The 15,615-nt window shown below is 39.3% G+C and overlaps 1 protein-coding gene across 3 annotated transcripts in view; it reads left to right on the top strand.

The window, feature by feature from the left end:
- stat4 (signal transducer and activator of transcription 4) overlaps positions 1-15,615 on the top strand; it is a 52,888-nt gene that overhangs the window by 1,939 nt on the left and 35,334 nt on the right. For 2 of the 3 annotated variants that reach the window (XM_016991465.2, XM_003217416.4), the window contains exons 2-7: positions 1,328-1,456; positions 5,844-5,988; positions 6,997-7,095; positions 8,241-8,333; positions 12,316-12,394; positions 13,250-13,335. In XM_016991465.2, the coding sequence (XP_016846954.1) occupies positions 1,329-1,456; positions 5,844-5,988; positions 6,997-7,095; positions 8,241-8,333; positions 12,316-12,394; positions 13,250-13,335 (630 nt within the window). In that variant the 5' untranslated portion in view covers position 1,328. The remainder of the gene's footprint in view (positions 1-1,327; positions 1,457-5,843; positions 5,989-6,996; positions 7,096-8,240; positions 8,334-12,315; positions 12,395-13,249; positions 13,336-15,615) is intronic. The other variant, XM_016991466.2, reaches the window with a different exon arrangement.

Raw genomic sequence — 15,615 nt, 5'->3', positions numbered from 1 at the left:
ATAAAAAATTACAATTTACAGCCTAAGGAAGGGAGGAAGGAGAAGCCAAAGGGAGAGAAAAGGAGCCCAAGTGGCAACAGGAGGAAAAAGGCGATTTATCAACACACAATTGGTTGATCAAGGCTTAAAATAGTGTATAACTACTAAAATAATGTATAAATATTAAAATAAATACAGTGTCCCTACTTCACGGATTTTCACTTATTGCGGGTGGTCCTAGAATCTAACCCCCGCAATAAGTGAGGGAACACTGTACCACATTTTGTCTCAACATCTGTATTGAATAATGTCAATAGTCCTTACAGTGTGAAAGCCCCCAATACATTTTTAAAGTCTGTGAAAATGCTGTTTAGGACAGCTCAGAAAACCAATTGTTTTTATAGTAGTCTCACTTATCCAACATAATCGGGCCGGCAGAATGTTGGATAAGTGAATATGTTGGATAATAAGGAGAGATTAAGAAAAAGCCTATTAAACATCAAAATATGTTATGATTTTACAAATTAAGCACCAAAACATCATGTTATACAACAAATTTGACAGAAAAAGTAGTTCATTACACATTAATGCTATGTAGTAATTACTGTATTTACAAATTTAGCACCAAAATATCATGATATATTGAAAACATTGACTACAAAAATGTGTTGGATAATCCAGAACGTTGGATAAGTGAGACTCTACTGTATTTAATGTACTTCTCAGTGGAAATACCACTCAGGGGCGTTGGGGAATTTTTATCCAAAAATACTATCTGGAGAGCCTACATTCAAAATAAAGGACTTTAGCCACTCTGAATATATGTCTAAATTGAGTGTCCTTAATCTACAATGTTGCCGCTGATTTGCTTGCATGATGGAAGTGAGTAGGACTTTTTTTCCTCCCTTATATTCTCATTCTCTTATATTCTCACTGTCTTTCCATCTTTGTATCTAATACCCAACATAAGTAGCAAACGGACCAAATATGAGACTAAAAAATACCTGAAGCTGTGGGGAGATGCAAGGCTCTGTGAAATGGTGGGAGGCATAGATTTGCATCGAGCACTACATTAGGATTCCTGTCATTTCACAGATAATCCAAAATTACAAATTAAAAAATACTTCTGGTCCCAAGCATTCATCTAAAGAATGCCCAACCTGTATTTCCTAATTAAAAGTAAAATCTGAAGTAAACATTTTCAGACTCAATGCAACAAATGTGTAAATGTTTACAAAATAATATTCTTCACTCTGAACCAGCAAGTGTACAGCCGAAATAGAATAAATTTAGATTCACTGTGTGGTAAAATGCATTGCATCTCTGAAACAGGTCTTTGTCTTTTTAGCATGTCTCAGTGGAATCAAATCCAGCAGCTGGAAACAAAATTTTTGGAGCAGATAGATCAGATTTATGACGACAAATTTCCCATGGAAGTGCGACACCTATTAGCACAATGGATTGAAAACCAAGACTGGTAATTTCTTCTTTTTTTCCATGTGTTAAACCTTAGGAAGCTGATGTACAAGCAGACTGGACACTCTGTGTTAGTTTCCTTGTGCACTTATAGCTTCTTAGAAAGTTTATCTTCTGTTGTTTAAATAAATATTGCTTGTAATGTATGTTTTATCCATTTATTTTTTTGTGACACTATTGAAGTCTGATTGCAGTGACTATGACAGCTCACATTTGTTGTTGTGTGCAAGGAAAATATTAATATGCTACAAAATATTCCAAATATTTGCTTGAGTATAATGTACCACCAAACCTAATACGCATCAAAAAAAAGTAATTGCTGACAATGTACACTTTTTGTAATATACCCATTACAGTTGCTGCCTGCTTAGAATTCCTCCTTTAAAAACAATTGGAAGGAACCCCAAAGCTTTCAACAATGGAAAAGAAAACCTTGGGATGCATCTATGCTGTAGAGCAGTGGTTCCCTACCTGTGGGTCCCCAGGTGTTTTGACCTACAACTCTCAGAAATCCCAGCAAGTTTACCAGCCAAAAACATCTGGGGATCTCAGGTTGTGAACCACTGATATAGAATGAATGCACTTTAATTGCCTTGGTTCAGTGCTATGCAGTCTCACAGGCTGTAGTTTTACAAGGCCTTGAGCTTTCTCTGCCAAAGAGTGCAGATGCCTCACCAAACTAAAAATCCCAGGATTACATAGCTTTGAGCTATGACAATTAAATTACAGGTAACATCTCTTAAATAGGTGCTCCAGGTGCTCCTGAAGCAGCTTCCTCTTTTACTTCGGCTCAGCACTAAGATTACTGTATTACATGACTCTAATGCGCATCCTTAATTTTGGCAAAGTATTTAGCAAAATTACTGGATAATGGGGGAAGATAGGGAGTTTTAGAAAAACATCTATTTCTGTTTTTTTGACTATTCTAAAGCCTTTGACTGTGTGGATCATAATAAATTGTGGCAAGTTCTTGGTGGTATGGGGATACCAAGTCACCTTGTCTGTCTTCTGCGGAATCTGTATAATGACCAAGAAGCAACAGTACGAACAGAGCACGGAACAACAGACTGGTTCAAGATTGGGAAAAGAGTACGGCAGGGCTGTATACTCTCACCGTACCTATTCAACTTGTATGCAGAATACATCATGAGACATGTGGGGCTTGATGAATCCAAGGCTGGAGTTAAAATTGCTGGAAGAAACATTAATAAGATCAGATATGCAGATGATACCACCTGGATGGCTGAAAGCGAGGAGGAGCTGAGGAGCCTTCAAACCAAGGTGAAAGAAGAAAGTGCAAACGTTGGGTTACAGTTAAACATCCAGAAAACCAAGATTATGGCAACCAGGCTGATTGATAACTAGCAAATAGAGGGAGAAAACGTGGAGGCAGTGACAGACTTTGTATTTCTAGATGCAAAGATTACTGCACATGCAGACTGCAGTCAGGAAATCAGAAGACATTTACTTCTTCAGAGGAGAGAAATGACCAATCTCGATAAAATAGTGAAGAGTAGAGACAGCACACTGGCAACAAAGGTACGCATAGTTAAAGCAATGGTATTCCCTGTAGTAACCTATGGATGTGAGAGCAGGACCATAAGGAAGGCTGAGCGAAGGAAGATAGATGCTTTTGAACTGTGGTGTTGGAGGAAAATGCTGACAGTGCCTTGGACTGCCAGAAGATCCAACCAGTCCATCCTCCAGGAAATAATGCCCGGCTGCTCACTGGAGGGAAGGATATTAGAGGCAAAGCTGAAGTATTTTGGCCACATCATGAGAAGACAGGAAAGCTTGGAGAAGATAATGATGCTGGGGGAAAAGAAGGAAAAAGGAAGAGGAGCCGACCAAGGGCAAGATGGATGGATGTTATCCTTGAAGTTACTGGCTTGACCTTGAAGTAGCTGGGGGTGGTGACAGCCGACAGGGAGTTCTGGCATAGGCTGGTCCATGAGGTCACGAAGAGTCAGAAGCAACTGAATGAATAAACAACAACAATTTAGCAAAAAAAAAAGTGAGCATTAGATTTGAGTAAATACAGTATGTCATACTGCCTCAGAGGAAGGCAAAGACAACCCCACCCTGAAACTATTTTATTAAGAAAATAACATAGGGTCACCATAAAGTCAACTCGAAGGAATAGACTTTAGTAACCAGGCAGGTTCATACCAAAGACACTTGTTCCTCCTCCTCACCAACAGACAAACTTCAACCTGTTGGAGTTTTAAAGTTTAGAATCAACACCTTGAATCAAACCCAGAAAACAGCTGGAAACCAATGTGATCTTGGGATGAAGAATACTTGTTATCACAGGCCAGTTAGCAGCTTAGCTATCACATTTTTCACTAAGAGGCTATCAACACCAGCATAGCAAATCAGGTCTGTAGTCTGTTCTGGAGCTGCCTAAGATTGGACCTGTTGACACCATGTAATATTGGATTGATAACCATACATTTCCCTTGCCCAAATTCAAATAAGTACCTCTTTTTTCACTTCTCCTTGGGGCCACTCTCCCTTCCCCAACTAAGCCCAGCCATGAAATGAAGGGTGATCGGGCTGCCACCTCACCATTGATCTCATGGCTGGTCACTATGTCCTGGCTGAAGCCTTATAGCTGCTTGATTTTAAATCAGTGGTTCCCAACCTGTGGTCTATGGACCATAGGTTGGGAACTAAAATATGGCTCGTTGCCTCAACATTCCTAGTCCGTTGCAACGAGAGCAACTGGCCTCACAAAATCCTCTTATAGTGCCAAGGCAATGGGGATGTCGGGAGAGGAGAGGCTGACTACCCATTAAGGCGCGACAACAAGCCTCCTGACTGCTGCTTCTCCTCCTCCTCCCTCCCCCTGAGCAGCACCGTTCCATATGGTGCCTGGTGTTGGGAATCATCCTGGACTACTCAAGTCTAGATGTAGTTAGATAGATGATAGAGTTAAATTGAGGGAATCCTTTCCCTGTTTCCAAAGCATGCCTAGATAGGCTTTACTGTGTTTCACTCTATCCTGTGTACGTCACATCCCTTACTTTGAAGTTAGTAGAAATGTGAATCTCCAGGGACACTAACTTCTCATTGGTCAGAATGTCTTTTATGGCCCCAATAAACTGGACCATGAGGTTGGAACCATTTTGTTCTCTCTTTCTCCCTTTGTTCTTCTAGCTAACAAGCAGCATCTTGCTGTCTCTCCTGGCAAGATGTAACTATTTAGATGTTTGTTATTTTTCCTTAGAAACCAGTCTAGAGTAGACTAGACAGCTCCCAAACCTTTCTATCTACAATGGAATTCTTTTTACCTGAATAAATGTTTTTGAACTTTTACTGAGACTCTGCAATCGATTGCCATCCTAAGCTGAAAGGCTTCTCTTTGCTCGCCCCATGTAAGTAACTGTTGCATTTGAAAGCTTTTGCTTTTGCTACTCTGCTGCATTTTAGTGGAATCTCCCCCAGAGAGGGTTAAATTGAGTCTAACCGTTCAGAGACTACCACAACACCTGGAAGCAGAGGCGCCTTAGTGCCTTCGTTTTTAGGCCTGTTCCTGGGGTTATTTGGGGTACTGATTCAGAAAATTGCATTGGATAGACCACATCAGCTCTAGATTAAATATGGATTTCTGCGGGCGAGCAGATGGTGACTACTGGATGGCATATTTTCTGTATCAGAAACTAGAGCTGCTGTGATCTATCCAATGCAGTTTTCTAAATCAGCACCCCAAATAACCAAACTGAATCTAAATTTGACCAAAAACAGATTCATAACCCTTTTGGTACTAATGTTGAAGAGTGGTTCAATGTTGAAGTCCCTGGTCAAAAAAAAAAAAAAAAGGTTGAGAACCACTGTTTTAGAGCAAGTGACTTCTTCAGCAGGGCTCTGCAGAAGAGGTGCTTAGCTGGGAAGGCTAAGGAGGAGAAAGAAATATTTTTATTTTAAACTATGCGGGGCTTGATATACCCACTCATCATTGCTCTCATGGCTAGGCTTGGCTAAGGAGCAAGCAGGAGAAGGGAAAGTGTTTCTTTCTTCTTGAAGCTGCTGCTACCACCTTCCCAGGTAGGCATTGCTTTTGGCATTCTCCTTTAGCTTTTTACCTCTTCGTCAGCCAATCTTAGCTATGACATCAACATGCTCTTTATTAATAAAATAAAGCACGCAGCACAGTAGGTAGCAGTCAATGTTTTTTAAAAATAGATATGTTTGCCGAATGGCGTGTGACGCCCACCAATTTATCCTGCCTACTGCCACCCCCTGATGCTCCCAGAATACAGATAGCCCATACAAATGAAAAAAATTCTTGCAGAGCTTGACATGAGTTTTTCATAATTGCAATAAATAAAGTTGTGCTTTCACTGTTAAAATTCATATTTTGCTCTTATACACTTTGTGTTGAATAGGGAATCTGCATATAACAATGAACCCATGGCCACCATTCTCCTACAGAACTTGCTAATAAAGCTGGATGAACATTTAGACCGTGTTTCCCAAGAAAAGAATCTCCTCTTGGTACACAACCTTAAGAGAATCAGGAAGATGCTTCAGGTGAGAGTATTCACTCCTTCATTGTTTCACTAACTGAATTTGTTGTGTGGTTTAAGGAAGAGCTATACATGCTATCTCTTGTTGTGATGCACTTCTTATAATTTGAGACTATTATGTTAGCAGATGTCTATATTAGCAGTCTTCAGGAAGTGGGTAGATAAGGTGGGGGAAGCAATTTACACCTGTGGCTTAAAAGTAATACTACAACTGCGCGACGGAAGTTTTTTTTATGAGTTTCCTCTATCTGACCTAGATTAAAATAATCACTCAATACAGATGAGTAGTTCTAGTAATAATTTCCCGATTCTCAGAGAATTTTTCAGCATTTTACCATCAGCCCAACAGAAAGCTGAACAGAGACCTTTTTGGACTTGAATGGTGCAACATTACTTAAGTTACTCACTGATATCTTTGAGAATATATTAAATGCAGAATTTCATCTGTATTTTTGCAGTAGTCAGTTCTATATATTTATTTTCTATATTCTTCAACCCCATAGTCTTTATCAGTGATATAATGATATAAAATATTCACTGATTTGTCGTAACTACCCATAGCTTTGCAGTGGTCTCTAGGACTAACAAGGTCTGTGTATGTTCATAGTATCAGTGTTAATACTAAAGAATTCTTAAGAGTTACTTTATAGTGAGTACAACATTATTTGGTTGGGTTGCTGACCTGAAAGTTGCCGGTTTGTATCCAACCTGGGGAGAGCGTGGATGAGCTCCCTTTATTAGCTTCAGCTCCATGCGGGGAGCTCCATGAGAGAAGCCCCCCACAAGGATGATAAAACATCAAAACATCCAGGCATCCCCTTACAGACAGCCAATTCTCTCACACTAGAAGCGACTTGCAGTTTCTCAAGTCGCTCCTGATACACAAAAAATACATTATCTATAATACCTGCCAACACTATTAATATATTTTCTCACAAGCAGCAATGTCTCCTAGCTTGGCTTTTTATGCTAACATATCCTTGTATGTGTGTCTGTGTATTTTTCCCCCCAGGGAAAATATCACAATAATCCTGTGCATGTAGCAGTAGTTGTTTCTAATTGTTTAAGAGAAGAAAGAAGAATATTGGCTTCAGCCAATATGCCTGTACAGGTAATTTTGTTTAATATTTGATAATAATTTCTGGTTTTTTTTTAAATCCATAGATCAAAAGATCAAAAGTAGTTCAATACGCAGTTATGTTATGTTGCAATTACTGTATTTATGAATTTAGCACCAAAATACCACAATACAGTAGAGTCTCACTTATCCAACACTCACTTATCCAACGTTCTGGATTATCCAACACATTTTTGTAGTCAGTGTTTTCAATATATTGTGATATTTTGGTGCTAAATTCATAAATACAGTAATTGCAACATAACATAACTGCGTATTGAACTACTTTTTCTGTCAAATTTGTTGTATAACATGATGTTTTGGTGCTTAATTTGTAAAATCATAACCTAATTTGATTTTTAATAGGCTTTTCCTTAATCCCTCCTTATTATCCAACATATTCGCTTATCCAACATTCTGCCAGCCCATTTATGTTGGATAAGTGAGACTCTACTGTATATTGAAAACATTGACTGCAAACATGTGTTGGATAATCCAGAACGTTGGATAAGCGAGTGTTGGATAAGTGAGACTCTACTGTAAATACATGGTTTCTATACTTTTAGCTTCTTCATACAGAAATATGGAAACGGTCCATTTTATCTTAATGGTTTTCTCTCATAAATGCTGTCTGAGATATCTCAGATTGATGTACAGTAGAGTCTCACTTATCCAACATAAACGGGCTGGCAAAATGTTGGATAAGCGAATATGTTGGATAATAAGGAGGCATTAAGGAAAAGCCTATTAAACATCAAATTAGGTGATGATTTTACAAATTAAGCATCAAGACATCATGTTTTACAACAAATTTGACAGAAAAAGTAGTTCAATACGCAGTAATGCTATGTAGTAATTACTGTATTTACGAATTTAGCACTAAAATATCACAATGTATTGAAAACATTGACTACAAACATGCGTTGGATAATCCAGAACGTTGGATAAGTGAGTGTTGGATAAGTGAGACTCTACTGTAATAATAAAATCAGAAATAAAGTGGTTTTATGGTAGGCAACTATAGAGGTGAAAAGTAAAGTCCTGATTCTGCTTTTTTGTTATTTCATAAAGGATATCCTGTACAGAGTGGAACAGTATTGTTGAACTCACTTTTATTTATTTATTTTATTATCTTTTAGGGACCACTAGAAAAATCTCTACAAAACAACCTGGATTCAGAAAGACAAAGAAAAGTTGAGCATAAGGCATCCACAATTAAGAACAGCACCCAGGCAAGTTCTAATGGTTTGCTACTTGTGTACTAGATGCAAAGAAGGCTATGTATAGGACAGTGGTTCTCAACCTGTAAGTCCCCAGATGTTTCGGCTTTCTACTGCCAGAAATTCTAACAGCTGGTAAAGTGGCTGGGATTTCTGGAAGTTGTAGGCCAAAACACCTGGGGACCCACAGGTTGAGAACCACTGGTATAGAAGCCAACATCATTTTGGTTTTGATACAATCCAACCTAACTAATGTTGAGCTTTCACTTTCAGGATAAGAAAGTGGTATTATGATAGTGAAAGTTGTTTCACATTGGATTTACAGATTGATCTATTTGTACTGTCAGCTTCCCAAGTTGAACATATGGGTTTAGTTGATTTATGACCTCATCATGAAGCCCTGGCAAGGCGCCCCTCTTCGCCGGACTTCTGGAAAGGAAAAACAAAGCAGTGGGATGAATGTGTTGCCCTGGGCACAGTTTCCTCTTGGCCATGTGGGGAGACTCCATGCTAGCTCCATTGGCGTGGAGCCAGTTGGGGGTGTGGCCTATGTTGGAAGTTACATGACATCGTGTGATGTCCAGCATCTACCTCCGTCTCCCAGATGGGGTGAAAGCATCCTAGAATGATAAAATCACCCCGTCTGATAAAATGGAAAGTCAATCAACCTTCAGTTCCACCAAACTATTGTAGTTTCTTAACACATGAATTTTTGTGATAAAGATGAAGTGAGAAATTAGGTGCCATACAACCCACATATCCAGAAACAATACATTCCTGGACTTTGAATAAATTCATGAAACTTAGATAATAATAGCAAATCCCATTGAAATGAATTACTGGCCCAAGAATACCATGGAATCATTCTGGAAATCCTAGAAAATGCCTAGAAAGGACATATTTTGTTGGATCTGGATAAATGAGAGTGCAGATACTGCTCCCAAAGATACAGGGGTCAAAATGTGTTCAATTTTTTTATATAATAAATTTTATTGAAAGAAAAGAATATTTTGTATACATAAAAGTAGGAGAACAATCTATATATATAAAAGAGTGATGGCATCAAGGCAGCAGACCAAACAACAAAACTACAGGCCCTCCAACCTCGAAATTTGACAACACAACCCATCATCCACGGCTCTAGGTTGATACAACAAAAAGAAAAGAAAAATAAAGTCCTAATTAGAGGGAGAGGAATAATTGCTTTTATCCAATTGCTGCCAGTTAGAGGGCTGAGCTGGGCCCGGTGCTGTGGCGCAGGCGGGAGAGCAAGCCAGCTGCAATTAACTGCAATGAATCACTCTGACCAGGAGGTCATGAGTTCGAGCCCCGCTCAGAGCCTATGTTTGTTTGTCTTTTTTCTATGTTAAAAGGCATTGAATGTTTGCCTGTATGTGTAATGTGATCCGTCCTGAGTCCCCCCTTCGGGGTGAGAAGGGCAGAATATAAATGCTGTAAATAAATAAATAAATAAGCTCTGCCCACTTGGGCTCCTAGCAACGCACTCAGCCCAGGGGACAGGCACAAGAGTTTGGAGAGACCCCTAAGGGCCATCCAGCCCAACCCTTTCTACTATGCAGCAGGACACAATCCAAGCATTCCCAACACATGGACAACGTATAAATACTATACAATACTACACAGGGACATAGACCCCCTCTACCCTCACCACTTTCACAGTACACAAACAACCAAATGCATACTAAACATAAAGACAACCATACAACAGACATTCAATACCACCACTACCTCAACAAGTTCTCACCAACACCACCAGACAACGCCACAGCAACGCGTGGCTGAGCATAGCTAGTATAAGTATAAGAAAGTAGGAAAAAAAGAAGAGGGAGGGAGAGAAAAAAGAAAGAAAGAAAAACTATCAATAGAAATAAAAATTCTTTCCCACTTAAGTTTTAATTTTTCATAAGATATTTTTCTAAAAGTGACCAGTCCGTCTTCTTCAATCCACTACCATTATTCTCTTTTAATAGAAATGTTAATTTGTCCATATCTTTTATTTCCATAATTTTAATAATCCAGTCTTTCGTATCAGGAGTAGTATCCTGTTTCCATTTTTTGGCGAAGACTATCCTCGCCGCTGTTGTAAAGAAAGTAAACAGTTTGTCCACATTTTGATCTGCAAATAGATCCAAATCAAACATACCGAGAAGGTAATATTCCAGTTTCATTGGAAAAGTTTTTTAAAGTATTTTTTGGCATTCGGCATGGATAGTTTTCCAATAATTCAATGCCTCTTTGCATATCCATCATAGATGGAAGAATGTACCTTCATTTACCTTACACTTCCAACATCTATTGTCCATATTCTTGTACATTCTTCCAAGTTTTGCTGGAGTCATGTACCAGCAATGCATCATTTTTAGATAGTTTTCTTTTAAATCAGTGGCATATGTGTATTTTAATTTCCTTAACCAAATTTCTTCCCATTCTTCAATTTGTATTGGCCTTCCTATGTTTCTTGCCCATTTTATCATTGAATTGTTAATTTGTTCTGTTTCGGTTGACCATTCGAGGAGTTAATTATATAATATTGTAATTAATTTTTTCTCAGATTTAATCAGTCTGTCCCAAAGGTCGTCCTCGGAGAAGCCTAATTTCTTATCAATATTAAAATACTCTTTAATCTGTAGATATTGTAGCCAAGTGACTTCCTTGAATTTTTCCTGAATTTCTTGTTGCGTTCTTAATTGATATGTGGGAAATGTCCCAATTACCAAATCTCTGTATGATGGCCAATTGGTCCATCCAAGCAATCTTCTTTGATTGGCTTCCAATGGTGAAACCCATTTTGGTGTTTTTGTATAAAAATTTCTTTTGTATTTTTCCCAAACTCTCAATAGTGCTGATCTAATAAAATGATTTCCAATTTTTTTTCTCTACCTTGCTTTTCCCATACCATATAGATTGTTATCCAATCGCTATCTCCAATTCTGTCTTTTGTAATCAATAATAATTTCTAATGGATTGTGGTCTGAATTATCACGAGGTAGAATTTGAATGTGTTCAAATTTTCAAAGGAGTTCTGTACAGAAGAAATCATATTATGCTGCGTGATGTACTCGTGTTTCATATCCAGTATCATCTTAGGGAGAGTCAGTGTAATGGTTTGAGTTATGGACTAAGACTCTGGAGGGCAGGGTTTAAATCTCTGTTCTACCATGAAAACCTAGTGAATGGTCTTGGGCGAATCACATGTTCTCTCAGCCTCAGAAGAAGGCAATAGCAAACTTCTTCTGAACAAATCTTGCCAAGAAAATTCTGTGATAGCTTCACCTTCGGGTTCCCTATGTTGGAAATGACTTAATGGTACATCATAATATTCCAGGTTCTTGTTCCAGTTGAGGAGAGAGGAAGAATCCTATTTATTTGTGGGATTTGTCAGTTTGTGGTATTCGATGCACCTGCTGTTCTATTAATGTTACAACCTTCTAAATTGATCAAAATGTTTTGTTTGTGATTAATACAATTCATTGATAGAGTAAGTCTGCAATATTATGTCACAAATTAGCTAAGGTTCATAATTTTGTTCCTGAGTAGTTGTGGATACAATTTGATTGTACAGTGGGCTCCTGATATCCATTGAGTTGGTTCTAAACACCCCTGTGGATAACAAAATCTTTGGATCCTTAAGCCCCAATATATATAACAGGATAGTAAAATTATATCCCTTATATAAAATGGCAAAAACAAGATTTTATTTCTGGAATTTTAAAAATATTTTCAAATTGTGGATGGTTGAATCCATAGATGAAGAACCAATGGACAACGGAGTGTCAATTGTATGTGTTACAAAGTGCATTGAATGTGAGATATAAAATTGTTCTGTCTGCTTTATCCACCCAAAGCAGAGCTAATGAATGTAGATGTGAGGCAGTGGGAATGTGTTCTTAAAATCCAAGGAATGTTGCTACTTGCTAAATACTAGATTTTTGGTTGATCCATTTGCCTGTTTTTTTAAAAAATTGAAAAACAGATGACTGAACAAGATGTGAAATATTTAGAAGATTTGCAAGAGGAGTTTGACTTCCGGTACAAAACAATGCATAGCATAGGTAAGCTTCCTCATAAAATATTGTTAAGAACTGTCTCTAATCTATATAAATAAAAATCTAATGTCCGTTTGTGGGGACCTCATATCTCCCGAACTACATCACCAATTGCTACAGAATTTAGACGCAACATGACATTTGAACTGGCGAGTGTTTTAAGGTATTCACATAACTACTATCACAAATCTGTCGCACCTGAGACAGGAAAAATTATGCCCCTTATCAATGGCCAATCAGTCTCCTCCTCCCTTAACTACTGTGGCAGCAGACAGCTCCTCCCCTTAGCAACGGTGCTAGCAATGGCCAAACAGTCTCCTCCCTTTAGTAACCAGCCATAGGCGCGCCTCCTCACCACTCAGTTCAGCTTGGCGAGTAGGAGCCTCCGGTGGCCTAGGGGATAAAAGCCTCGTGACTTGAAGGTTGGGTTGCCAACCTAGCAGTTCAAAAACATGCAAATGTGAGTAGATCAATAGGTACCACTCCAGCAGGAAGATAACGGAGCTCCATGCAGTCATGCCGGCCACGTGACCTTGGAGGTGTCTATGGGCAACACTGGCTCTTTGGCTTAAAATTGAGATGTCACCAACCCCAGAGTCAGACACAACTGGACTTGATGTCAGGGGGAAACCTTGACCTATAATGCATTTACATTTGTAAGTACTGATGTGTGAGTAGAAAGCATTGTTTGCACTCTGCATTTGTAAAAGTACTTTAAAAAAAATTCTTGTTGACAATGAAATGACACAAATTGAGTATAAATAGAGTTCTATGGAAATTCTCCTGCACAATTTCTACTGGCATATTTTGGGTTTTTCTTCCTTCTGCACTGTACAACTACTCTTTTATGTTCCCTTTCAGAACAGAATGAGAAAAACAGCGCTGCAATGAAACAAGAGATGTTGATGTTGCAGGAAATACTCAACACCTTAGACTACAGGCGAAAGGTGGGTCGCTATTTATATATACTTTGTAGCACTCCTCCTTTGCATTACAAAGCACTCTCCATGTGACAGAGCCATTTTCACTGTGTGATGTGGTTTAGATTTAGGACTTGCTGAAGCACATGAAGACTTCCTCCTAAATTTGATGCACTTTAAAAATGTTGATTTATACTGTGGCATGCATTTCGTAACCACTGCAGTTTGATGCTTCAAATTTGATTACATGCTCAGGCTGAGATGTGCCATAAGAAGCAAGAAATTCCAAAGAGCCTGAAAATGGGAAAACTAGAAGGCTGTCAACATCCCAAGTAGAACCACAACCACAACACTGGAAACATTTTCCCTTTTATTTGTTAGATTTTTAATTTAATTTGGCCTTTCTGTAGATAGCTTGAACCAGCATCCAGAGATCTAGCCCATCATCCTTATGACCTCCCTCATAAGTAGTTTAAAATCAACATTAAAAGCAGTTGTATCAATGAGACCCGGCGTGTGTCAACACTTACCCAGATATTCTGGGATAAGCTGCTGCTTCAGTCTGACATAACCCCTAGAGAATTTTTCGTGTCTGGGTGGCTCGCTGGGCCAAGGGTGCACTGGAAACACCACTGCTGCTATGTCAAACAATTGGCCGCACAGTGAACACCTTCATATGTTTGGAAGATTCACTGTCTTCACAGAGGTTTTTGCACTATTGAGTGTGTTCAAGAATATAGTCTTACATTGTCATGACACGCATGCCTACACAGTGGAGAGTCTAGAGGGTAAGTGCATGATTGCCTTTCTTGTGGGCTTTGTAAACTGGAACTGTTTTCTACCAGTATAGCTCTGACACTTTTTCTCCACTCTACCAAAATGGTTCATAATAAACTATGGCATGTTCTTGGTGGTATGGGGATACCAAGTCACCCTGTCTGTCTCCTGAGAAATCTGTATAAAGACCAAGTAGCCACAGTAAGAACAGATCACGGAACAACAGACTGGTTCAAGATTGGGAAAGGAGTGCAGCAGGGCTGCATACTTTCACCCTACCTATTCAACTTGTACGCAGAACACATCATGCGACGTGCGGGGCTTGACAAATCCAAGGCCAGAGTTAAAATTGCTGGAAGAAACATTAACAACCTTAGGTATGCAGATGATACCACTCTGATGGCTGAAAGTGAGGAAGAGCTGAGAAGCCTTATCACCAAGGTGAAAGAAGAAAGTGCAAAAGCTGGGTTGCAGTTAAACATCAAGAAAACCAAGATCATGGCAACTACACCTATTGATAACTGGCAAATAGAAGGAGAAAACGTGGAGGCAGTGACAGACTATATTTCTAGGCGTGAAGATCACTGCAGATGCAGACTGCAGCCAGGAAATTAGAAGACGTTTACTTCTTGGGAGGAGAGCAATGGGCAACCTTGACAAAATAGTGAAGAGCAGAGACATCACACTGGCAACGAAGGTCCGCATAGTCAAAGCAATGGTGTTCCCCATAGTAACCTATGGATGCGAGAGCTGGACCATAAGGAAGGCTGAGCGAAGGAAGATAGACGCTTTTGAACTCTGGTGCTGGAGGAAAATCCTGAGGGTGCCTTGGACCACAAGAAGATCCAACCAGTCCATTCTCCAGGAAATAATGCCCGGCTGCTCATTGGAGGGAAGGATATTAGAGGCAAAGCTGAAGTATTTTGGCCACATCTTGAGGAGACAGGAAAGCTTGGAAAAGATCATGATGCTGGGGAAAATGGAAGGAAAAAGGAAGAGAGGCCGACCAAGGGCAAGATGGCTGGACGGTATCCTTGAAGTGACTGGCTTGAACTGGGGGCAGTGACGGCCGACAGGGAGCTCTGGCATGGACTGGTCCATGGGGTCACGAACAGTTGGAGACGACTAAAGGACTGAGCAGTAGCAACCAAAATGGCTCATCAGACTCAAGTGTTCCCTTTTCTTTTAAAAGCTAGATATTGCACTTTAATTTCCCCCAGATTTAAACAAGAGATAATACTAAATAATGGAAATCATTCTCTCCACATCCACTGTTCAGAAGTGAGCACTTATGTGAAGAAAGCATCACCAGCCACGCACAAGAAAGCTACAAAAACCTAACAGTCTGCAGAAGTGAATTTTAAAAAGTGACAAAACCCCAAAACAGAAAAGTGAGGACTAAGCATGCTCAATAGCCACAAAAGGTTCCATGACATTGGTATAAGGACAGATGGGCTGAGAAGCAAAATGGAATATGGTGCTACGTTCCATTGCCAACACCATTAAATATTAAAGTAATATGAGTAGACA

Source organism: Anolis carolinensis, chromosome 1, assembly GCF_035594765.1.
Source record: "Anolis carolinensis isolate JA03-04 chromosome 1, rAnoCar3.1.pri, whole genome shotgun sequence".
NCBI classification, from domain to species: Eukaryota; Metazoa; Chordata; class Lepidosauria; order Squamata; family Dactyloidae; genus Anolis; species Anolis carolinensis.
The sequence above is the reverse complement of the archived record's forward strand: the minus strand, read 5'-3'. Positions and strand labels throughout refer to the sequence as shown.